We start from the raw sequence: 26,997 nt of genomic DNA on the forward strand, positions 1-26,997 counted from the left end.
TAATAGAACTTGCTTTCTGCCACTGCCAGCTTGCTCTTGAATTCTTTTCTGAGTGAAGCCAAGAACCCTCCTGAGCTAAGCCCCAATTTTGGGGTACACCTGCTTCAAAAAAAAGTGACTGGCAGATGCAAGTACCCAAAAATACATTGTAAAAGCAAAAGAAGAAAAAAATAATAAGAACTGAGACATAAAACGGAGTAAGAGATGGGGCTAAAAACACCTTTTGGCTATAGGTAGGCCACAAATTTGGCTCTTAGATTTCTGTCAACAAACAAAAAATCCAGAACACAGTTGAATATCTACAATATAAAAACATTCCCCTTGCTTGAGGGAAATACAGTTATTCCACACATGAAGTATCCTGGTGAGTCCCCATGAAGAAGTCAGAGTGCAAAATCCGAATGAGACACAAGAGCAAGTTTGCTAAGATTGCTTCTTAGAGTAATCTCCAATAAAAACAATGGCAATTGCACCAGCCAACCCAAATCTCCTGTAGGGAGCAAATATGAAATAGTGCATGTTTTTAGTTTTCTTGTGAATTTACCTTGTTTCAGGAGTACAATTTAGAAAAACAGAAGGACCTAATTATGTTCCAATTAATCTTCTTGAAGAATAATTTTTTAGTCACCCTTCTGTTATACTTAATGAATTTGAAGTTGTACTTGCTGTAAAAGTACCTAAAGCCAGCTAATCTAGCTTGACAATTAAAAATAGACTTACCAGAATGAATAATTAAAGAGCACGAGTAGAAGCAGGGAGACTAGTGAGAAGGCTACTGCAGAAAGCCAGGGAAGAAGCAATGGTGGGAATGATGTTAGCGATAGTCACAGAAACCAGAATAGTACCATTGATAATGACAAGAATAATATCATCTGAGTATTATAGCAATAGCAATAATAATATAAATATATAAAATTATCACTTTGTCAGGGTTTTGAGTGTGTAAATACCAATTTCTAGTTAGCCAACTTTAATTGCATTCTTGAATCAAAATCTAAGTTCCTTCATTGACATTTTCTTCTGTTAATAAAAGTAAAGCTCAAATTAAAAATAAAACGCACACAAAATTCCAGACTAGGGGAATGAGGAATTGCTGTTTAGTGAATTCAGAGTTTCATGTTGGAGGATAAGACGTTCTAGAGATGAAGAGTGGTGATGGTTTCACAGCAAGGCGAATGTGCTTAATGTCACTGAATTGTATATTTAAATATGATTAAAAAGGTACATTTTATGTTATATACATTTTAACAAAACAAAAAAAACAAAAAACGAAAAACAAACACCACACATACACACAACCCCCACACAGCTCCAGGATTATCTGATCTAACAGGTAACCTTGCTCAGGCGAAACTAACTTCTGCTGTAAAGACTGAGACCTGCAAAACCTGGGCCTGCAGAGCCAGTGATGGAGCCCGCCTCAGAGGCTGCTCAGAGAAGGCAGTGCTGCTCTCTAATGCTGGAATCTGCTTCAGTGTGCCGATGTTAAACAGCAGCAGTGCAACACTTTTCCACAAGAACTATTTTATGATAGGTGTTGTTAGGTATTCACTTGATTTAACCACCTCCCCCTGCTCCCAAATAAGACCTCATTTAAGTCCAGGCGGCACTGACAACACCGCTCCTTGGTGTATCCTCTGGGGAACACTATTTATAAAATGGAACTATATGCAGTATAGGTTGAACATCCTTTACCCAAAATGCTTGGGGATGCTTGGGGCCAGAAGTGTTTTCGAATTTTTTTCAGATTCTGGAATGTTTGCATTATCCCTAATCCAAATAGCCAAAATTCAAAACGCCCCAATGAGCATTTCCCTTGGCCATCCTGGTGCTCAAAAGGTTTCAGATATGGAGCATTTTGGATTTGGATTTTTGGACTACGTATACTAAACTTGTAATTTGTTTATGAACAAGTTAAAAGTTGGGAAGCATCTACCAAAGATGATAACGTGAGTTTTAGAGAATTTTGTCTGTAATCCAACTCTGACAATAATAACCCAGCAGGACATGCTGCCCCTACACGCCACATAATCAAACTAAGCATTTAAAGATGAGAAGCTGCTTTTCTCTGTCTTCTGTAGTGGGGCAGGATGGTGAAATGCAAACAACTCATCAAAGGATATTATAAAATAAGCTAAAGGGGGCCAGGACACCTCCCTGTTTTATCTCAGTAGAAAATTCTGATTGGTTCAGAAAAAGACCCTGATCTTTGAGGAGTGAGGTTTATATAAGCACCAACATCCCAGGGTCTTTGGTCGGTTTATGCACCTTAGAGCTTGATCAGCTTCTGTCAATAGTATCAAAGGCCAAAGAAAAGTCAAAATGAGCCACAAATAATCTAAAAAAGACCCCCAATAATCTAATACCATTTCTAGCAAATTCTTACAGTGTATGTGAAAAGAACAAGATAGTAAATGATATTGACAATAGTATCTTAAAGTTGCAAAATAAGCATAAGAAATAAAAAGAAGACAATATATAACAATGATAGCAGTAGTTACCTGCATGAAGGAGTTAGATAGATATTTAAATATTTACCCATTTTACAAATTTTCTAGAATGAGGATGCAATGGACAATACAAACTATTGTTAGAAGATATGAAAACATTACTTTTTTTCTGTGGAATCTTTCTTCACTTCCTTGTGTCTGGTATTAATTCCTCCAAAATTTTTATACATTGTGTTATTATTGTTACACATACCATTCTCTATCATGAATACTTATTTAAATTCCTTTCTCTCCCACTAGACTATTTCCTTTAGAACATGCATCATGCCATTTGTCTTCTCATGGCTGGGACTTTCCATTATTCCTAGCACACAGTTGCTACAAAATGTTTCTTGTTCCAAATGAAGCATTTAGGTACTAAAAGTTTATCAAGAGGGTGTGCTTATTACTAGACAGGGTTTACATCTGTCCTCAGTTGTGGAGGAGAGTTTGCAAAAATCAAAGGAAAAAAACAGTAGTAGAAACTAGTATCTTCCCTAATTGGGTGATAATGCTATAGGGATAAATTAGAGATAGGAGAGAATTTTATAGGAATGTAGAGAAATGGTGTATCTATTGCTTTGGTTTAAACCGATGGCAAATAAGGACTTTTGGCCTGCCTAAGGAATTCATATTCTTTCTGAGACACTGTGTGTTTGAAATTGAGAAGCTAAACAGGCTGAAATGAATAATCCCTGAAGAACGGTAGGGACACCATGTGATAAAGGCCATGGAAGAATCAGAGAGGCTAACTTACTCTCTGTGCAAGAGACAATAATAAAATGAAACATCTTTCGTGGCTAAAAATCATAATCACAAATACGAACCTTAGATACAAAAACCACCCCCTTAAATATAGTGTAATGCATATTTTGGCATATGTATGAGGTAGCAAAACCGAAGTGTCTTGAGTAATGTCTCAGTGGTGTATTAGGATCAAATCCAGACCACAGAAGTTAGACCTGTCTGAGGCTGAGCAGCTTTGTGGGCTGAGGGGTGGTTTGTCCCTCATGGTAGATGTACACATCCAGGCTCACTCTGGGGGGCCTCACCTTCATGTGCTAGAGAGGGACTGGATGAAGAAAGGATGAAGGGGAAGACATGGTAGGTGTGTATGTGCATGACTTAACTTTAGTAGTCACTACGACAAATAAAGAGAGGAAAGCATTTATTAATAATTCATCATAATTTGTTCATGGGTCTCAGAAAGAGACAAGTGATAAAATGATTTTGAAAAAGTTGTGGCACAAGAGTGTAATTTGGAAAGACATCCTAAATGAAAACAATAGTGAAGAGAGGCACCAAGAATGTCAGCAGTTATGAGGCCACAGAAAAAAGTGTGAGTGAAGGCAGATGATAAACTGGAACATTTTTTGAAACAGTTTTTATGCCAAGAAGATGCAAAGAAGTCTGTGGATAAGTCAGCCTGGAAATAAAGGGAAAGAGAGTCTATAAAGTTCATAGGAGCAAAGGCTTAATAATACCCTAGAGAAAATTATGTAGAAAAAAGCAAACGCCAGTGCATTTGTTTGATAATATCCATTAGTGCAAACTGTCTGGCAGAAAATAGCAACAGGCATAAAAATATCTTGATTTTAAAACCTGCATGGAAAAAATGTATGAGCTATTCAGAATAGATATGTGTGACTAAAATAAGATCAAACAGTAATTAACTATAGCTGTATTTGAAAATGCTTAAATGCATTTTGTTATTTAAAGCAGGGTTCATAGGATGGAAATAATAGTAGATGGACAGTAAGGAACATGAAACAAAATCAAGGAATGAGCTAAGAATCAAATAATCATTTAAACAAGGAGGAGCCTGAAGCCAAACTAAACTAGCCAAGAGCAAGGGCTAATGTATATTAAAATCCCCAAGGTTTTATTTTCTGTGGTAAACATTAAAATGCTATTTTTTGGTTAATATTTCCAAAAAATCACAATATAAAAGGAGATCTGGAATAATACATCATGAAAATCTAAACACTGCTAAAACAACGAAATCTGTCATAAATAAAAATTGAACTCAGCCAAAAATGTTCCCAAATAAGGCCATGGAAAATTAAATTGTGGTACATCTATGACTTGGATATTATGCAGTCTCTTGCAATTTTATATATATATATATATATATATAGTAACATGAAATTTATTCATGACAGAGCTTTAAGTAAATAAACTATTTTATACTGTGTGAATTGTAGAGCTAAAGTAATGCTATGTATATAATTTTTAAAACAGATTTTCTTAATTTACATTTGTAAATGTCTTGATTGTTCAGAAAAATGTAGATATTTAACTTTAATTGGCTCTGAATTTTTTTATTAGTAGTAATCACATAGGGATCTAAATAATCTTCAAGAAAAAAATAAAAGAAAGTACTTTATTTGCTTATATCTAAGAGGCTTTATAAAACCTTTAATAAAATACTGCAGAGATAAAAGCTGTTGCTCCAAGAGGCATTCTGTAGTTCACATACTGCATTTGTCTGCCCGTGTTTCTGGAAATCACTGAGTAAATACTAAGTGTATGTAATAACTAGAAAGAACTTACATAGCGAATCCTCATATGAAGGAAACTACCAAATGTTCAGTTATCTCTCTTTATGATTTCGTCTTAGATATAGGTGTCTACAAACTAAGGGAAAGTGAATCACAATTGAAGGCTTTGGCTGGGGCCACCAGGATGTACTTCCCTAATGCCTGTTTTCCTAATGATCAATTTGCCTATGGACATTTCAACCAAGGTCTGTTTCCCTTGGGAGTTTATTCATCAATTTTAGTATCCTGTCACTTCTTTTTTGGTCATCTCTTCGTCATTTTGGGATTATTAAGCCATTCCTCTGAAGTAATTTTTGTTTCTTTTGTAGTTCTAGTAAACAGTCCTTAAGTTTACATTGTTTCATGAATATGTGATTGTCTTATATCTTTGTGGTATATGTTTACATTGTTTCATGAATATGTGATTGTCTTATATCTTTGTGGTATATGTTTTCCTACTTTACTTTTAAAGTCTCTAAGAATTTTTTTTTTTTTTTTTTTTTTTGAGACAAGGTCTCGCTGTCGCCCAGTGCACTGGCATGATCACTGGAGTGTAGTGGCGTGACCATTGCTCAGTATAACCTTGAACTCCTGGGCTCAAAGGATCCTCCCACCTCACCCTCCTGAGTAGCCAGGATTATAGGCGAGTGCCACTATGTCCTGAGCACCACCAAGTTCAGCTAATTTTTAATTTTTTTTTGTTGAGACAGAGTCTTGCTATTTTGCCCAGGCTGTTCTTGAAATCTTGGTCTCAAGTGATCCTCCTGTCTTGGCCTCCCAAAGCACTAGGATTACAGGTGTGAGCCACCATGCCTGGCCTAAAGTATCTAAGAATATTGAAAGCCAATCTTTCTAAATGAAGAGTCTCCCAACAAGACATAATTTCATTTTTATTTTTGGGACATTTACACAGATGAAAAAAACACTAGAAAAGGTTGTCAATGAAGGAGGATGGATTTTACATGACTTTAAGAAGATTTGATTTCATTAAAGTATTTAAATTTATTTAATTTTAACAATTTAGAAAGTATTCAGACAACTTCTCAGTGAATTTCAATTAGGGAGAGGGAATAGGGTTATATAAGAATCACCTGGGGAGTTTCCCCAACTATACATGCCTGGCATCCTCCCCTAGATGCAAGAATCTTGAGGGAACTTGAGTGTCACATTCTCTTTCTGTTAGTTTTAAAAAAAAAAAATGAAAGCGCATGGGATCTGTCCTTGGCTTCCTACTTACTTCTGACCATATTCTAATTACCACACTGTTCATGATCATTCACAAAATATTTTTCAGAGTTTATTATTTTAATTAAAATAGTACTGGTAAAAGCCAGAATTGATTCTGAGCATCATAGATCTGTTGTTCAAGAAAACTTGTACTTGGCGGCCACATCATCAAATTCTGTATCATGAAGTCCTAGTTCATAGCAGTATCCTTCCTTTGATGCAAAGGGGATAGGGGATCAGAAAAATATTTCATGATACAGTGTTTTCAAAGACAAAGGTTATACAGAAACAAGAATGTCTGGGTTGTCTGCAATGGGAACATGGACACATTGAGGCAGACTGACCTGGCGGCACTGTGCCCAGCAGGTCTGGGCCAGGGAGGCCATGCAGGCGTGCCCCACACACACAACCCAATCAAAAGCAGGCAGCCTAGGGACTCACCGGCAGGGCAGGATCCGGACAACGTCATTGGGCTTGTACCCTTCAATACAAACTGCACAGTTGTCAAAATCGGACTCTGTTTCCTGCAACAGAGGAAGCAGAGATGAGCCTGTTTTTTTAGCTTCATCTCTTGTGTAAATATCCAAGCCAAAACCCAAGGCGAGCTTGCCTGGAGCAAAGCTTTCCGCAGTGCTGGTGCCAGTTTTTAAATCAAATGTACCATCAGTTGGACTAGTTTCCATTCCTTCCAACCTCTACTTTTTGTTTCTAGGTTTCACTGCAAGTGCTTTTGTGAGGAAAACCATTTTCTAAAGTACCATTACTAACAATGCTATTAATTATAATTAGAGGCAACATATCAAAACTTTCAGGATGAGAAATAATATTTGTGGTGAATCATCCGAATGATATTTAATCTATCCATTCTTCTGGAATCTAGTGTATAAGATAAAAATATTAACACAAAATGTTAGTTCCAATTTTTTTCAAGTATGTAAACCTCTTTGAATGCCTCATAACATAGTGCTTATGTAATAGTCCTTGTACTTTTATTATTCTATGACTGAGGGGAAATAACATACTCACCAAAATGTACTTTAAATTTAGTAATGCCTTTAAATAAATTTTATCTTATAAGCCCAATGGCATTTTTATATACATGAAAAATAATAGCACATAATTTGTGAGATAAATCAGTTATTCAGATTAGAGACAATACCTGCTTATATGTGGAGTTGTAAATCCCTTACATTGCCCCAAGGAGCTCCAAACCCATGTATTGTAATCCAATGCTCTAACTTGGCCTAGGGAATAAGGAAGACCCTTAGAAGCCCGTAAACCTGGGCAGGACTGCTTTGCTTTCCCTCCTCAAGATATACTATTGCTTTTGGCTTTATGACATCATTCTACACCGAAGGAGACTACTGAAGTGAATTCGGGGCTCTGTGTTTTGATTTAAAAAGTTTTTTTTTTTTTTTATAGAGACAGAGTCTTGCTATGTTGCCCAGGCTGGTCTTGAACTCCTTGGCCTCAAGTGATCTATTTACCTTGGCCTCCCAAAGTGCTGGGATTACAGGCATGAGCCACACCACCTGTCAACCTTGGGGTTCTGAATACTGGATTTCAGAGGGATTGAATATACTTCCTGCATTTATACTGTAGACTTAAGTGGAGAACATAGCTCAGCACGTAAAGCTGTCTTGCTTGCAAAGATTCGTGAAAAAACTTTCTCAGATCATAACATCAGGAACAACCATTTTGATTTTATCTCGTGGGACACTGGAATAAACTCATTAAATATTACTTGAATATTGTTTCCTTTGCACTGGCAGCTAGAAAGCCCCAACTTAAATTTGAGACCCATTTCTACTACAAATTTTAGGTAATCCATTTGTGTACTAATTTCATTCTGGCTTCATCTATTTTTTATACACATCAGTTTCTCATATTTTCTATACAACTATTTTATTATCATAGCATATACATTTTATAAGAAACTTTATGTTTAATTAAGAAGAGTATAATAACATACTGATAGGACAACTGTTAGCATATATTTCCCTTTCCCATCCTTTCCTCTCTTCCACCCTGGCTATAAGAAAAGTTAGAAGTTTCTTTGAATAGCTCCTCACCAAAAAGAAAAGAGGCTATTACCTTGTCACCCTTCTTGATGGTCCTGATCTGGAGTTTGCTAATGGCTTTCTTTGCTGCATCCCCCAGTCGGCGCTGAAAAACCAAAACGTGCTTGTTAATAATAAAGATCTGTAATTCTCGACTTCATTTCTGATGTCATTTAATACACCAGGTCAGCTAGCTCTGAAATCATGCTTATGTGGTATGAATGCTAACAATGATGACTAGAAAAGACGGGGCAGTGGCATTTGTGCAAGGGAGCTCTACCAGTTGAGGTCTATAAAAGACTTCTGCCATAGAGAGAAGTTTTTCATGCCTAGTGTTAAGCAAGTGGCATGTGACATAGATCCTGCCCTATAGTTCTACAGCGCAGGTTACATGTGCATACACTCCCCAACCCCCCAAAAAAAAGGAGTTTAGTAATTTGCCACTCTAGCCACTCAATTTGTGACACAGAGATAGCCAATCTGGAGTAGCTGGAATAAGTGTCATCTCCTCTTTTTGACAATCAGGGTTCATTGCTTGGATATTCCTTCTAATCTGCTCATATAGGCATAACATTGGTTTAAATTTGGTCTGTTCTATCCTATTCCATCACATTCTCACATGGCAATTTTACCTCCTTTATGCATGTTTAAGTGTGAGTGTGCATATAGAAAAATACATAAAACATAATGTTCAGTTTAGCAAATAATTATAAAGCAAACACCGGAGTAACCACCATGATCCATGTCAAGAAATAATATATCATTCTCTTCCCATTTTTGGTAGAGAAAATTACCATGCTAATGAGCCCCGCAATAATGCAATCAGAGGGTGATGAGGAAAACTGGGAGAAGGATAGGGTGGTGAGTAAATTAAATTTTAATCTGTCAAGCAAAAAATTGCATGTGAGTTTTCTACATGTTTTATCTTCTTCGTAGGTATATCTATTTCTGGTCTGCAATAGATGTGTATCTGTTGTAGTAAAACATTAGAAGGACTAAGATTAAGAGAGTTAACATTTAAACGCAGACTAATGATTTGCTTTCACTAATTTTGTTCCTTTTGGAAAAAGCACTCAAGCTTCTTGCTTTTGTCTAAAATGGTGAACACATATTAGTGAACAGTTAGTATATCCTAGGTGCCATGCTAAAGCTATATATGCATTATCACCTTTGATATTATAATAACTGAGAAAAGCACTATTTAATAGAATGAACTGAGGCTTACAGAGCTTAAGTTGTCCAATATCTTAGAGTTAGTGAAAGGTAAGTCAGAATCTGAATAAAATTAAGTTTGACTTTAAAATCAAAGCTCATCTACCACCCTCACCTTTATTTGCCAAGCCACCCGGTCAACCAATCAGCCAGTCAGCCAACCAACTAACAGCTGGCCAGCCAGTCAGCCATCTATCCAACATCTGGCTAGCCAGCTAACCAGCCAACCAACCATCCAGCCAATCGGAATCACTAAGTATTTAGCACGTGGCACTTCTCTAAGTACACAGCAGTTAAAGTAATTAGCAGAAAAGGAGATGTTTTCCTTGTTAATTCATTTTTCTCTTTGATAGTTTGTCCTTCATATCTAAAATAATGTTGACATTTTTATCAGAAGGGTAAGTTTTGGCTGCTTCCTAAAAGGAGACCTATGCCCTTGAGATTTATGCAGAGGTCCATGAGTAGCTAGCAAACTAAGGCAGCAGGCAAAAACAGGAAGAGTCTTTAGTGATAAATACCAAGGAAAAACAGAAGAGTGAGAGAAAAAGAACTGAACTGAGGTGAACTAAACATGATGGAACTTTCCCCTCCTCTTCTTCTGGTTATTATCTATTCATCCTTTGACTTCAGCTCAAATCATTTCTTCAAGGAGCCCTTCCTAGATGTATCCAACAAGATCCCTCTCATCTAGACACTGATAGCACTTTGTACCTCTGCACTGTCACATTTGAAATTTGAAATTTGTTTTTATGATCAATTCCTGTTAGATTGCCCTCAGATATGCTCCCTGAGGGCAAGCCTGTGCTTATTTTTTGCTTCACATTGTCCCCTACATCCCCAGCATATATTAATAGAATAAAGCTGCCTTCAATAATAGGCAGTCAATCATTCAACATACATATTTTGATTTCTTATTCTGTGCCAAGTATAGCTTTGGGTTTTAAAAAATGGTAACGAAAACACACGTGTGCGCATACACACATGTACACACACACACACACACTCCTATCAACTGTAGTTTAATTTATAATCTAGTGAAAACTCTAAATAATAAGTTAATAAAATCTTAAGCCGAGTGGTTTTTTGTTGTTTTTTTTTTTTTTTTGGCACAGAAAACCACCTGAGAAATTTAGCCAGTTAACGGGAATATTTAGGGACAAACTATAAGTGATACATGTTGTAAGGTAAGCAAACTTGTGGTCCTGGCTTGGCAAACACAGCCAGTATCACCTGACAGCTGCTCTCCATTGAAGGACCCCAGGGTAAGGTTTGAAAGGTATTGAGAAAGGGCTACTAGTTATTGGGAGTAAATGCCATAGACCTGTAGAATATTGTATTTAGAATAAGCATCTGAATCCCAAAGAAACAAATACTGTTTTTCTTTTTCAGTCAAGAACTCAGATATTTTTGCAATTGTGTTTAACTGGCATTATATAATATTGCACCTAATTCAATCACTTAAAAAATTTTTTTTGAAGACTAAGCAGAGTAATTAAGTAGAAAAATACATGTTCATACAATGGTCATAGATTATACTCAAAGGGAAATAATTTTTTTTTTCTTTTGAGATGGAGTCTCGTACTGTCACCCAGGCTGGAGTGCAGTGGTGTGATCTCGGCTCACTGCAACCTCTGCCTCCCAGGTTTAAGTGATTCCCCTGGCCTCAGCCTCCCAAGTAGCTGGGACTACAGGTGCCCGCCACCACACCTAGCTGATTTTTTTGTATTTTTAGTAGAGATGGGTTTCACTACGTTGGCCAGGCTGGTCTTGAGCTTCTGACCTCATGGTCTGCCCACCTCAGCCTCCCAAAGTGCTGGGATTACAGGCATGAGCCACCGCGCCCGACCAGGGAGCCAACATTTTTAAAAAGCAGGTGAACTAGAAATATGTTTTCAAAATTCAATTCCTTTTAACATAATTTTTTAGCAAATGAAATATGCCCTTCTTAAATGCGGGCATGTAGGGGAAGTTCAAAGACTGCATTAAACTTTGGCTGTGTATTTAACTTAACAGTTGGCTACATCTGAATAAAAATAGACGGCTTTTTAAAACATTCCCTCAGTCTCTTCTAGAGAAAAAACCCTTTCCATGCCCTTTTAAAATAATGCAGGCTGCCTTTATTTTTTTAAAAATGGCAGGTCTGTTGAGGAAATGTAAAGCAAGCTGACGTTAAGGTGACAGGGATTTTAGCTAACCGTAAAGTTAATGGCTAGAGAATTAAAAAGACGAATTCCATTACTGGCATTTGTATGACTGGGCCCTAGAGAGGTTAAAGAAGTTCAGCAGAGGATTAAGTCATTTAGGAGATGGGCTTCCCAAATTAGCAGAATTAATAGATTGAGGGAAAGAGAGTAAAAGAGAAAGTACAGTCATGTATGGCTTAATGACAGGGATACATTCTGAGAAATCCATTGTTAGGCGATTTCGTCACTGTGTGAAATCATGGAAGATTGCTCACACAATCCTAGATGATACTGCTGGCTATACATGTAGGCTCTATGGTATAGCCTATTGCTCCTAGGCTAGAAACCTGTACAGCATGTACTGAATACTGTAGGCAGCTGTAACACAATGGTAAGGATCTGTGTATCTAAACATAGAAAAGATACAGTAAAAACAGGATATTATAATCTTATTGGACTACTGTCATATGTGTGGTCCATTTTTGACCAAAACGTAGTTATGCAGTGCATGACTGTAATAAAGTCATCTTCAACATCAAGTCTTTGAGGCCTTCCTCCTAGAAGCCCTGAGAAATCAAATGATTCACAAAGGTAGGAAGACGTATTTTCCTTAATCATTCTAAAAGATGATATAATGGTATTCTCTTCCATTCCCTTTCCTGTGACATTCCATGAGTCAAGCCTCATTCTGCATGTTATTGATGAATGATACACATATTTTCTCCTCTTTTGAGGAAAAGCATAGCATTTTGGCAGCGGTGGATAAAGGATATGAAAGTCTTCCCTGGCAAGGGCAGAACAGATGGTCCAGATACCTGGGGAAGGAAAATCGGCTTCTGAGATGTATATGATGATATGGGACCATGTAATAAAAGATTTTTTTTTTTTTCTGTAAGAGTTCTGGATTAACAAAATTAGGGAAAAAGCAACACAAAGTTTTGAAAAAATATGATTTCCATATGCATGTAAACAAGTATTATCAGTATATGCATGCTTATTTCTAAGTGACATGAAAATTACACACATGCAGAGAAGACCCCATTAAAAAAATTACACAAAGAAAAAAAGTACCACTTACAATATTTAAAAAAAAGTTTTCAATATTAAAAAAATCTCACTTTCAATAATTTTCAAACTAGTTTTATTGGATTTCCAAATGCAAATTAAAGAGATAAGTAAAAACATAAACATTCTTAATGAAATGGCCCAAATAAGGCTACTTACTGTTGCTTTTTAATTGATCTCTTCTGTCTTTGGGTTTTTGATTGCACCCAGTATGAAGAGGGAAGGAAAACTACAGGCCCTGCTCAAACTGAGTCTTGTACGCAACATGAATAGAGAATCTAGGGATTGAAACCGGAAGTCTATTACAAAACAGACTCTTTCCTTTGTCATTCTCAGAAAGGCAGAGTAAAGTGATGCTAATGGAAGACTCAGGGACCACTTCAGGTGGATTGAGGAACCACCTCAGGTTTGAGTCAGTCTTTTGTTTCAGGTAGGGATTCCACTCTTTTCTCTAGGGTACTCCTATGGATTCCTTCTAATCTAACCAGACCCAAATCATGCTTCTTCTTCTTATTACTATTTTTGAGACAGAGTTGTGCTCTGTCACCCAGGCTGGAGTGCAACGGCGTGAATCTTGGCTCACTGCAGCCTCTGCTTCTTGGGTTCAAGTGATTCTCATGCCTCAGCCTCCTGAGTAGCTGGGACTACAGGTGTGTACCACTGTACCCAGGTAATTTTTGTATTTTTTGTAGAGATGGGTTTCACCATCACTTGAACTCCTGACCTCAAGTGATCTGCCTGCCTCGGCCTTCCAAAGTGCTGGGATTACTGGCATGAGCTACCCGTACCTGGCCAAAATCATGCTTCTTACTAAAGCTTGTTAGGTGTTAGGCCATCGTAATAATTAGGTTTATCCATCTATTTGATCTAAACAGATATGAATATATTTACCAAGGTTATTGGTTTCTTGACAATAGTGAAGATAAACTGTTATGGAAAATAAATACAGAGCCATGTATTAAAAGAATAAAGTCCTACATAAATTCTAACAAGAACGGTAAACAACAGACTCCAGTTCAACCCGAGACACATAAATTAGTAATCTAAATATTTAAGAAAGTGAGAAAAATAAGAAATTTTCCTCTTCCTCTGTTCTGTGTTATAAATAGAAATGCAGTGAAAGTGATAAAAAAAAAAAAAAACTTGGAACATAAGGATTCCAAAACATAGCATAAAAACTGAGTTTATTTTCTTCCTATCTCATTTGATTGGATAAGTCTGTATCTTATTTGTTTTTTTCCCTAACAGCTGTATTTTATGATCATGTTTCTTGTCATCATCACCAGGTGGAAAGATAACTAAGTGTTCTTAAGTTCTAGGTGAAGGGAGGCCACTGTCAAAGTAAACAGAGTTGGTCCCAGTTGTCTAAAACCTCACATGATCATGAGTGACTCAAACATTTTCCTCATGCACTCTAACACATAATAATGATCCTTCCAGGACTGGTTGATATGATAGATGTCATAGCACAGCCAGTTCAATAAATTTCCATGATGTGGATCACCACTCCACAAATCTAGAAAAATAGGTAACATAATTTGATTATTTTGATAGCTGTGATGACCTCATAGAGTGATGCCATAAATCTGTTTGTGAACACACAATGTGTGGTAGAAACATCAGGGTTTGTTGTTGTTGTTGGAGGTGTTGTAGAGCAGAAAACAATGGCTTCAAAGTTAGAAGACCCAGCTCTCTGTCCCATTTTTGTCACTAGCTAACTGTGTGACTTTGGCCAAGTCACTTAAACATTGTGGCCCTCTGTCCCCTTATTAATAACATAAGGTATGTAAAGTAATGCCATCTCTAGCTTTACCAGCTCATGATTTTCATCCATGCACAAAAGAATAGGGAGACAATGTGCTTTGAAACCTGAATAATCTAAAAAAAGCAAATCAAGGGCTGATTACCTCACTGAAGAATGCATGGATATGACATGCGCTTTTGCCTTTCTGTTCCCCTGAGGGCTTTGTACTTTCTTCTAGAGCAGTTTCAGGGACAATTTTAGTCCTCACTCTTTAGGAGACAGAAGCATCTCTGCCTGGACTCTCCCTTGGTGGCTGAGACTTGGCAAACTCCTTTCCTTTCTGTTTCTCTTTGTGAAGTTCATGTTTATTTTAAATTTCATTACTTCTTTTATTCCAACATAGTTTAAATATCAATATGCAATGCATGCAAAAGAAATCAAAGGCACATGGGCCATGTACATGTAAATATTAGGAAAAGTTATTCTCAGGGAGAGAGAAATCTTTCAGGAAAACTTTGCTGAATGTCATTACCAGGCCTCAAATAAAAACAAGGCAAATCAAAACAGATCTGGTTTCCCTGGATTAGCCTCAAAGGCAATATTGTTTATGAAAACCAAAAAAGATCCCTACTTAGTTTATCTGATCTGTCCATATTTGAATAAGCTACCATCTATTGGGAGTTGTGTGTTTTTCAAGTCACAGGCCCAGTCCTTGTGTCTGAGATGAGATGTCCTAGCAGATAGTGAGACAATATTCCAAGACATCACAGAAGACAGGGATACCTGCCATGGCTATGGCAGGAACACCGCTTGCTGTTTGCCTTGCCATCCCTGCAGGGTTTTCATATGTAGGGTAAGAATCAGTGAATGGCAGCAGAAGTGGCACCTCTAGTGAATGAGGGGATACTTGGCCTTCTGGTGGGGACAGGAGAACTGTCCATAGTGTACACTGGTATTCAGGATCAGGAGTCTGTCACGAATCTGGCCTCCCAACTCAAAGGTCAAGAAGAGATCACAAGATGGTAGGTCATTAGATAGGCAGAATAGAGATGAATCATTAGTATTCTCTGGGAAGCCCCTTAAGGTGAGGAATCTTAAACTAGACACAGCCAGCTTTCTGTATGGCAGATTCAACCAATAATGGATTAAACACATTTGGGGGAAAAAACAATAAAAGATAACAATACAACAAAAATAATACAAATAAGAAACACAGCATAACCACTATTTACATAGTATTTACATTAGGTACTAGAATTAGGTACTATAAGTAAACAAGAGATGATTTAATACCATGGCTCCACATGGCATGTGAGGCTGTCCTTGGTCTCTGCAAATCAGCCTCCTTGGTTCAACTCCCTCAGAGTGTCATTGTGCACTGGGAAGGCAAGTATATGGGAGGATGTGTTACATGCAAATATGCCATTTCATATATGGGAGGATGTGTTACATGCAAATAATATGCCATTTCATATAAGGGACTGTGGATTTTGGTATCCATGGGTAGGAGGGGGGTGCTGGACCAATTCCTCATGGATGCTGAGGGATAACTTTATTAGGAAGGACTTAACATGACAGCCTTGCTTCTAAAGCCGGAAAGGGCCAGCGCTCAGTGTTGAATGGTCAGGAGTTGCTCATTTTATGGCTATGACTGAGGCAAAGACTAGCAACCTGCCCCATGGGTTAGGTCTCTGCACCTCAATGCCATTGAGGTGGCTTTGTCTGGTGGAAAACATTTTGACTTGAAATCATCAATCTGGCTGCATGCCCTTGAAAAGAAAATCGCTTTATATCTCTCTCTCCCAAATTCATTCTATCAACTGTTCCTTTAACTTCTAAAAACTATAATTCTAGGATCAGGCAATCAGCATTCTCAAATACTTGAGTGAAATGACAGCCAGGTGTCTTCTGCCTCCCAGTTCCCATGACTGTGGTTTCCTCTCTGCAACCCTCTGGTACATGGGTTCTCAGGGCTGACCTGAGAAGTGTCCAGGCTACATAGTGTAGAAGTCCACACACTGGTGGCATCGATGGGCTATTTTCTTAAAGTACTCATCCAGGGGCATGATCAGGGCTGGTGAGGAGAGAGAGGTCTGTCATGGTATTTAAAAGTCATCACAACACGTGTTAAATGGCCAGTAATGGCCAGTATTTTCTAATCATTATAGGGCCTTTCCTTCTTTGACAAGTGGGTTGTGGTTTGCAACTTCTCTTTCCATGCTATCAGGGCTTCTACCAGTGCCCTGCTCTTTTAACAGGTGAAGAGTCTGATATAAAAGGTTTCCTTCACCTGAGAACCATTCCCTCAGCTTCCTCTCCCAACCTGGCCTGCTTTGTTCTGCCTTGCTCGACCACCGTTCCCATTTTTATGATAAATCTGGCTCCTAACTCCACATGGTCCTATGTACTTAATACCCTGGGTTGTCCTCTTGCCTTATAACCCTGGCCTGCCCAAGACTCTGATTCTACTTTGCACCCAAACCATTGTTAGATATAAACCCTACTCACTTTTATGTGGTCCCAGCTCCTAAAACCCCAACATTGACCCCCATCTAGCTGCCTTGGGGTGTGACATTTATGTCTGATTATGTTAAAGAGTATTGTGGGCTTGGTCAGAGATAAGATTCCACTGGGCTGGAATATGACATTAGGAAATTGGCTTCCTAAATGTGCTGTGTGTGCTCTGAGTAGAGCCGCATCCTAATCCACATGCTCTTAAGTGTCACAGGGCTTAAAGGGGAATGAGGAGTCCATTCACCTCCCTGAGCTCTGTGCAGAGAGAGCTTGAAACAATTAGTCACTGGACTCAGGCACATATAGACCAGCTGACAGACCAAGGTCTCCAAAGGAAAATGGTCTCAAGAAAAGATGATGGGGCTACCAGGAAAAACAAGCATCGCAAGTGAAGAGGGCGGCTGTGGAACAGTTAACCTTGAACAGGGAAGCAATGGCTCCACATGGCATGTGAGGCTGTCCTTGGTCTCTGCAAATCAGCCTCCTTGGTTCAACTCCCTCAGAGTGTCATTGTGCACTGGGAAGGCAAGGTGTAAGGCAAGGAGAGAAAGATTTCAGATAGTGGTAAGAATTGGGAAGGAAAGAAACTAACATAAAATAATATGATTGCGGGAGAGAGGCTGGGGTAGAGGTGAGGCCATATTACAGTATCTCAGGCTCAGGCTCCAAAGCTTTTCTGCAATACCCTCTCCCCAAGTGAGCTCATCCTGTCCTGACAATTTAAATGTCATCTGTATTCTGATGATCCCCACATTAGTACCCCCATTCCTGTCTTCTTTCCTGAGCTCCAGACTTATACATCAAAATACCTAGGTGGCATCTCTGCTTCAATATCTAAAAGGCTTTTAAATTTAGCATTGTCAAATCCAAATTCTTGATACTCTAGCCCTTTGGATCTCTTCTTTTTCCATCTTTCCTATTCCAATAAACGCCATGAGAGTTGACCTAAATGTGTCCTTGATTCCTTTCTTTCTCTCACACATACGGTAACCATAGAACTTATCATCCAAACTGGAACAATTCTGAGAGTAAATTGGGGAGTTATTAATAATTAGGCTGTGTGATACTGTGACATATAATAAAGACTATCTATATTTTGGTCTTCATCCCAGCTCCCAGCTAGAACTCCCAAAATCCTTGTAATTTCCTAAGTGGTGAGAGTGATAAAGGTGAAAGGACAGTTTTTGTAATTCCTAAGAAACCCTTTTCAACCACACCTGAGTTTATGTTAATGAGGTAACTTTGGAAAGCTCCTAAGAAAAAGGTCTGGTTGCATGGGGAACCAATCTTGTGATTAGAGGGTTGGACTTTTCAGATTCCCTCACTTCTACCCCTGCCCTCTAGGGAGGGAAGAGTGGCTGAAGGCTGAGTTGATCACCAATGGCCAATAATTTAATCAGTCATGCCTATATGATGAAACCTCAATAAAAATCCCAAAGCATAGGGTTCAGAGAGCTTTTCCTTGACTCTGGAGTAAAGATGGAAGATTCCATTTGGTTTCAAATTGTGTCAATAGAGCTAAAAAGGCCATATGTAGACTAAACTATATGTGAGGTATGTAAGAACTGAGCTATTTACTATTTGCACGGAGGTGGGGGGAAGGTGGGGAATATATTTTCCAAGCATTGCTTTATCCACTAAACGTGACCCATTTAACAACCCTTTAATAATATGTCACGCATATTTTCTCATTCAATCGTCACATCAAGCCTATGGGGCTGGCCTTACATGTGGGGAAGCCTGGGCATAGAAAGGTGAAGTAACTTGTGGAAAGTCACACCACTAGGAATTATCAGAGCAGAGATTTGAATCGAGACCCAACTGACTCCAAAGTTGGTATCTTTAGCTATTGCCCTATACCAGATTTAACTTGGTTAAATCTTTAGGAAACATGGCACACTAGCCAAATCTTCCTCTCCATTTTTAGTTGTAGCCCTTATTCTCCATGTTACCATCTAAAAGACCTTGCTGGGAGGCTTATAATGTGAAGAACATTTAGCAAATATGACTTTATGGGAAACTGAATTGAAATGATCTTCTCCAGGTACATGTGACATGAAAGTGGCCATGATTATGTAAGATGCTGGTGACTTTCTTTTAATTGTGATCTGCACAAAGCCTCAGAGACTGAGGTGCTCATCTGGCTAATTCAAGGTCAGTCTCTCTTTCATATACCTGAGTGGTTGGATACTTTGACAATGTAAAATAAATGCCTTTGATGCTCCATTTCAGGCTGTGAGCCTTCATCTAACCTGAAAGTCACTTTTTCTGAAGGACAATAATGCTTTAATAAAAATAAATGGTTTAAGTTAACCTGATGCTTATTATAGCTATGGCCTGTACAGCTATAACTTTCTGTTGAATGGAGTGGAATACTGACCATTAAAGGAGAAATATTTTTCTAAGGGAAATTATATGTTATTCCATCCATCAAAGGGCTAAGGTATAGCGTTCATTTGATCAGGAAGGAATGTTAACTTTTAACATGATCACAATTCACTGAGTGACCCTATGGTAGCATCCTACAATTCAAGGAAAGTTAACAAAATGAGAGGAGAATAAAAATTTAAACCCCATGAACTACTTTCATACCATTACCTTTCAATTTGTTTTTCATATACCTCACAGTATGTGTCTAGATAAACATGCAAGCTAGATCTACCTGCACAAAGTAACATAATGATTGAAGTCATTACTCAACTAATTCAAGCTTAATATTTCATCCATCTCTCTACTGCCTAATAATTGCTTGAATTATCACAGGCCCAAAAATACAGGGATGCCATTTCTAATATCATTGTCTGATTAACATCTCTCTCTCTCTACTCTCTCTCTCTCTATATGTGCGTGCACACACACACACATACACACAGGTATATATGAATACATATGAAGAAACACATATAGTTTACATTTTTATCGTGTTTAGATAATGATTATACTGTTTTCTAAGAAGAGTTTGCAAACTTTTCTCCATTTTCTTCAGTCTAGAGCGTGGTGGGTCACTAGCCATGTGTGGCTATTTAAATTTAAGTTAATTGTAATAAAATAAACTTTAAAATTCTGTTCCTCAGTTACTAGCCACATTTCATGTGGCCACCATATGGCAGTGCATATGTGCATATATAAGATATATATATACACACACACATAATGAAAATGTATATATATATTTCTTCATATGTATTCATACATACGTATATGATATATGTTATATGTATATCACACACACACACACACACACACACACACACATATATATATATAAAAGTTTCTCATATGTAGCCCTATATGAACCAACTGAAGCATATTAGTTCTACATCTCATTTTCATTGCCTTGTGTTTGGGATTCTATCCATTTAAATTCCAGAATATTTAATGAAAGTGGCAAAATTGAATTTGTAAGCAGTCATCAAAGAATCTAGATGTTAATAATAAAGGATACCATTCACTGAGTGCTGACTGAATGATTAGTGCCAGGCTCAGCGGCTTTAAAAGTAATGCACATTAATCCATTTAATCTTCACAGTGACCATAAGAGAAAGGTATATTCCATTTAGTTCAGAAAAACAATGAATAAAGAAATTAAGTAAGTTTCCCATTTTGGGTAAGCAATGGAACTTCATTATTATGTGGCCATAAAAATCATGTTTTTGAAAATTATTTAATGATAGAGGGACATACTATTCAATAAAAAGCAGAACATAAAACGTATGGATATGTTTGTGTCTCCTGCACATATAGATACACATATAATGAAAATTTAATATATATAGAGAGAATTAAAAATATCTGAAAGGTAATATACTCACTTGTTGACAATTTAGTGGGGTAGTGGGTAACTTGTCTTTTTCAGAGTTTTTCTATGATTGTCAAATTTACTAAAATAAGCATGCATCATTTTGAGAATCAGATATAAGCAATACAAATGTTTTTAAAAATTTTCCCAGAAGCTACAGAAAATTTAAGCACAGAATTTGCAATAAAATTAATAGAAAAAGAAGAGATGTCTCCTAAAACATTCATGAACTTAGACCTCATTAACTTACAGAAAATTTCTACCAATACTTTAAGAATCAGCTAATTCCAGTGCTATTTAAAATGCTCGAGTGCAGTGTTACCCAATAAGACTTTCTGCAATGATAAAAATGTCCTATACATGCACTGCCATATAGTGGCCACATGAAATATGGCTAGTAACTGAGGAACAGGATTTTAAAGTTTATTTTATCACAATTAATTTAAATCGCCACACATGGTAGTGACTACCATGTTGGACACCACAGCTCTAGATTACAGAAAATGGAGAAAAGTTTGCAAATTCTTCTTAGAAGACAGTATAATCATTATCTAAACATAATAAAAATATAAACTATGAACAGATTTCGTATATCAATATAAAGGCAAAAAATAATATAGTAAAACACTAGCAAATATAATCTCACACATATTAGAGGAATAGTATATAGCAGAAATTCAGGATGGTTCATAATGGAAATCCATTAATATCATCCATTTATTTTAATAGATCTAAAGAGAAAACTTAGGCTATGGCCACTGGAAAGGCATTTGTTAAAATCAAACATCCATTCTTGATTAAAAAATTCTTAGTAAGATAGAACTAAGTTGACACTTCTGACATCATATATTTTATAACATGATAAAATATATATCTCACTCTAGAAGACTACACGGGAAAATAATAAAATGAAGAAATGATAAAAACAATCCCATTAAATTGAGGATGTTCCCATTAAATACACAATGAAGAGAAATATGTTCACTGTAACCATGATTAGTTTTTTCTGGAGATTCCAGCCAATGAAATTACATAACAGAAAAAACAGGATGTGTAACATTTGAAAGCGGTAAGTTATCCCTGATTGTGAGCATTATTAATATAGTTCTGCAACACTAATATAAATAATCACAAATACTACAAAGTAGTGGTTAAGGGCACGGACTCTGGAGTCCTGCTGCTGGTTCAATTGCTGGCTCTGTTAGTAACCAGCTGTGTGACCTTGGGCAAATTACTTAAACTCTCTGTGCTTACTTCCAACTCTGTAAAATGGGGACAATAAAATTATTTATTATAGGACTATTATCTACTAAGGTGAAAGTAGGTAAATAGAGCAAGAGAGCTCTTAGAACATGCCTATAGCATATAATAAATGCTATACATTATTACAATTAGGGTTATAACAATGAGGCTGTTAATAATATACAAAATATACAACAATCCAAAGTTTCCAATATGAAAAAATGAATTTAATTTATAATAGCAACATAATGATTAAATACCTAGAACTAAACTGAAGAAAAGTGTACAAGATTAATAAATACTGAAAAATGCTACTGGAAATAAAAAGAAGAGTTGAATAAGGGGAAAACTTATTATATTTGAATAGGAAGATTAAACATCATGAAGTTACAAATTTCTCCTAAATTATCCTATAAGTTTAAAAACTCATATAATGATTCTAAATACAGAAATAAACATGAAAAGAGTAAAGATACAGCAATAAAGAAGACAGCATGAACAGCCATGAGACATTATAAATTCTAGAGTACTAAAAACAAGATGGTGCTGGAGTATGAATAGAGACCTAGATTCATGGTACGGTTTAGAAAGCACAGAAATAGAAGCAAGTATATATGGGTATTTAATATATGTTAAATGGGGATACTGCATATGAGGGGGTGAAAGATTAATTATTCAATAAATGCCAGTTACAAAAATGGTAGGCCATCTGAAGAAAAATAATGTTGGCTCTCTATTTCATTCTTTACACTGAAATAAGTTATCTACAGATTAAAGATTTAATGAGAAAAAAGAAATTCGAAAAGTAGAGGGTGAAAACATGAATGCTTTTCAGTACTCTTGGTCTATAGAAAATCTTATTATGGAATGGAAATGCTAAAACCACTATGAGATCACACCTCACACCTGTTAGGATGACTATCATCCAAAAATCAAGAGCTAACAAGTGTTGGTGAGGGTATGGAGAAAAAGGAATCCTAGTACACTGTTGGTGGGAGTGTAGATGGGCACAGCCATTAGGGAAAACAGTACAGAGGTTCCTAAAGAAATAAAAAACAGAACTACCATTGAAGATTCACCAATCCCCCTCCTGGGTATATACCCAAGGGAGATAAAATCACCACCTTGGAAAGATATCTGCACCCCCATGTTAATTGTGACATTATTCACGATAGTGAAGACAGGGAAGCAACCTAAGTGTTCATCTGTCCACTGAAGGACGAACGGATAAAGAAAATGTATATACATACACACATACAATGGATTATTATTGTTTATCCTCAACAAGGGAGATCCTGACATTTGCCACAACATAGATGGGCCTGGAGGACATCATGTTAAGTGAAATCAGCCAGACATAGAAAGAAAAATACTGATCTCACCTATATATGAAATATAATTTTTTAAGAAAGGTCAAATGTCCAGAGATAGAGAATAAACCAGTGGTTACTGGGGTGGGGGAGAGGAGAGAAAATGGGGAGATTTAGGTCAAAGGATACAAAGTAGCAGAATGTATGATGATCAAGTCTAGAGATCTAATGTACAATGACTACAGATAAAAAATTGTATTGTATTAGAAATTTCTGTTAAATAAGTAGATTTTACCTGCTCTTGTCACCAAAAAACTATGTGAGACAATAGATATGTCAATTTGCTTTACCATATTAACCATTTTACTGTCTGTATGACTCCCCAAAAGTCGTATTGTAAACTTCAACTATACACAATAAAATATTTTTTAAAAAAGATTAATACACCAGGTGTAGTGGTTCACGCCTGTAATCCCAGCACTTTGGGAGGCCGAAGTGGGAAGATTACTTGAGGTCAGGAGTTTGAGACTAGCCTGGCCAACATAGTGAAAACACACCTCTACTGAAAAAACAAAAATTAGCCAGGTGTGGTGGTGTATGCTTGTAATCCTAGCTACTTGGGAGGCCAAGGCATGAGAATCTCTTGAACCCAGGAGGCAAAGGTTGCAATGAGCCAAGATTGTGCCTCTGGACTCCAGCCTGGGTGACAGAGTGAGTGAGATTCCATCTCAAGAAAAAAAGATACTAAATGTAGCTCTGTAAAAACCAAAAATTTCTGCATGGCAAGAAGACCAAGGATAAAATAAAAGACAATGACAAGCTGAGGGGTGGGGAGGTGAATCCTACCCTACAAAAAAGGGTTAATTTCCTTGGCTAATAAAGAGTTTATACACATTAATAAGAAAATGACAACTCAATTGAAAAGAAGTCAAATAATAAAAGTAGTTATTTCACCAAAAATATTCACTTTTTCTATTGTACTTGAAAAGATGTTCAACGTTACTTGTAGTAAGAAAAATGTGGTACCATTTTTAACTTACCAAATCACTAACAACAAAAAAAAGCTATAACATTCTTTTGGTAAAGATATGGGGAAACAGCAATTTTCATATACAGTTTGTTAAAGTGTAAATTGGTTCAACATTTTTTGGCAGACAATGTGGCAGTATCTATCATAGTCTAAAATGTATATGCCATTGCCCTGGCAACTAAACTTCCAGGATTTTACCTTGTAGATATACTTACAAATGTACTAAGTGTCATGTGTACATGTTCTGTTAAGAAAACACGTCCATTAATAGGTGCTGTTTAAATAGATGTGACACATACAGACAATGGAATGCTATGCAGTCATTAGAAGTGAGAATGAAGCTTGGCTTATGTATTGATGTAAATTAATCTGCAAGATGAAGTGAGAGAGAAGGGTACAGAGTCAAGTGTGCTATCATTTGTTGTTGTTGTTTTTTAAATATATGGGTATATATGTGTTTATAAGTGCAAAGAATATCCCTGGAAGATATTCCAGGAAGAGGAACTGGGTAGCTGAGAGTAATGAAATTACTTTTCATTATGTGCCATGTGATACTTTTTGCATTTTGTACCATGGGTATACATGATATGTTTAATTGCTATTTAAAATAGCTTTTGGTTTTTATCTCCTTTTTTTTCTTCTGTTCACAAGCAGGAAATCTTGGCTCTTTCCAAAGTATCTTCACACTATTAGCACTTCCTTTTGTTCCCCTCATTATGTGGACAAATGTCAAAAACATAAGCAATGGGAATGTAGGACAAATCACCTCCATTTTACATACAAATATAGTAAAACATCAAAATAGATATATTTGGATAATATCTGAAAAATGATACAGCAAATGTTAACAGTGTTTATCTTGAGTGGGGATATTTTGGTTTTGGCTTGATATTTTCTGTCATGTTCAAAGATGTTTAACAACATTTTTGTAACAATTTTTAAAAGTTTTTTAACTTTTTGCTACTCACCTGGTTCCTATCCCTGGCATTTGCATATCGAAACCTCTGGATGTAATAAAAGACGAGCCATGCGAGGGAAATGATCATCAGGACAATGAAGGAGATGGAGACAAACACAACCGAAGTGCGGCTCACATATTTCTGCAAGTTCCGGGTTCCGATGGTGATGTACATCGTCACGGTGATGTTTCTTTCCAGCAGGCTTACTATCTCCTTCCCTTTTGGCTCAGGAATCATTATGGCCACGATGTCTTCTACACCTGTGGTGAGAGGAGAAGGAAGGGGCAATAAAGCTTAGGGGATAAAATGTGGGGGATCCCAGTGAGATGTGTGGACACAGTAACATGAAACCAAATAAGGACAGTACTTTTGAGAATTCTGTGCTGGGCTAAGAAGACCTACTACTTACAAACCAAGTCAAATTTTCTCTTTCTTCACCTACCTAGCTTTCTTCAGCTGCTGTTTTATATGTGAAAAAAGAACCTAAAATGCATTCATGATTTTAGTACCAGTGAAGTCATAATCTTGCAATGCCCTTTTCAACTCTCCAAAGCATTGACCCCAGGTCTGGTAAAGGTGGACCCTTCCCAACCAGCCCAGTTTACAGTTCTATGTTGCATTCCATAGATTCCGCTGAGGAAGGGAATGGGACTTTGCATTCCATGACAAAAGGGTAAAATGTCCTGTCTGATGCCACCTGAGAGCTCTCTCTCCCCCACACAAACACTACGAATATTCAACTATAGATCTCTCTATAGTATTTCCAAGGCAATTTTCTCCTATAGTGAGTACTCGAGCAACCAAAAAAGAACATTTCTTAAGAAGCTCTAATATGATTTGCCAACATGAAATTATGGTCCCAGAACTATTTTCTGCTTATTTTACCTAATTCAGTGGAAACAGCATGTTTCCACTGAACCATGTACCAAGCAAAGAGAAGGATGGTGCAATGTTTCCATTGAACCACAAGGCACATACCAAGCAAGGAGACGATGGAAGCAGTACACATAATTCCAGGATTGTTTCACTTCCACTCTTAGATACTCCCACCACGGCTGCCCCAGTTACTAGACAGCTTGGAGCAAAAGTGCCATTTATTCTTGGTCCACTTTTGTATATATGGGTCATTGTCCTTACACATCATGACACTGTGTGAAGTGAAGCCTCTTGGTGAGGAGTTCTGGGGGCCCTATGAGGAGTTCTTCAGTAATATCATACCAGATTCAAATATTAATATTAATATTTATATTAATATTTAATTTCATTAGGGTATGTTCTCAAGAATCACCCCAATTCAAATCTAGGGAGAAAGATGCAAGATGATTAGGGCACAGAGGCCTCACATCCACATGGAAATATCCCATTACCTAGAGTGACTACAAATTAAAGGGAGGAAATTTGCAACAGGGATGTTGTAGATTCAGGGCAAAATTAAACTCCACTACAGCTGCTTAACACTGGCTGTATTCACATGTTGAGATCAGTTAGATGGAACTACCAGTTTACCTTTGCTCAGGCTGTTCCAAGTTTCTTAGAATGTTACTTAGGGCTTTCCTTTGACCTTGATCTCTGTGCAGGTTTTCAATCTTAAATTCCTTGATGGTGTTTCACTTAGGCTGAACA

At 37.1% G+C, this 26,997-nt stretch overlaps 1 protein-coding gene across 2 annotated transcripts in view; it reads right to left on the reverse strand.

Moving 5' to 3' along the window:
* RNF150 (ring finger protein 150) overlaps positions 1-26,997 on the reverse strand; it is a 277,839-nt gene that overhangs the window by 83,459 nt on the left and 167,383 nt on the right. For both annotated transcript variants that reach the window (XM_032147607.2, XM_058436774.1), the window contains exons 2-4: positions 25,384-25,634; positions 8,351-8,422; positions 6,698-6,780 (exon numbers count right to left, since the gene is read on the reverse strand). In XM_032147607.2, the coding sequence (XP_032003498.1) occupies positions 6,698-6,780; positions 8,351-8,422; positions 25,384-25,634 (406 nt within the window). The remainder of the gene's footprint in view (positions 1-6,697; positions 6,781-8,350; positions 8,423-25,383; positions 25,635-26,997) is intronic.

This window comes from Hylobates moloch, unplaced genomic scaffold (assembly GCF_009828535.3).
Source record: "Hylobates moloch isolate HMO894 unplaced genomic scaffold, HMol_V3 SCAFFOLD_3, whole genome shotgun sequence".
Taxonomy (NCBI): Eukaryota; Metazoa; Chordata; class Mammalia; order Primates; family Hylobatidae; genus Hylobates; species Hylobates moloch.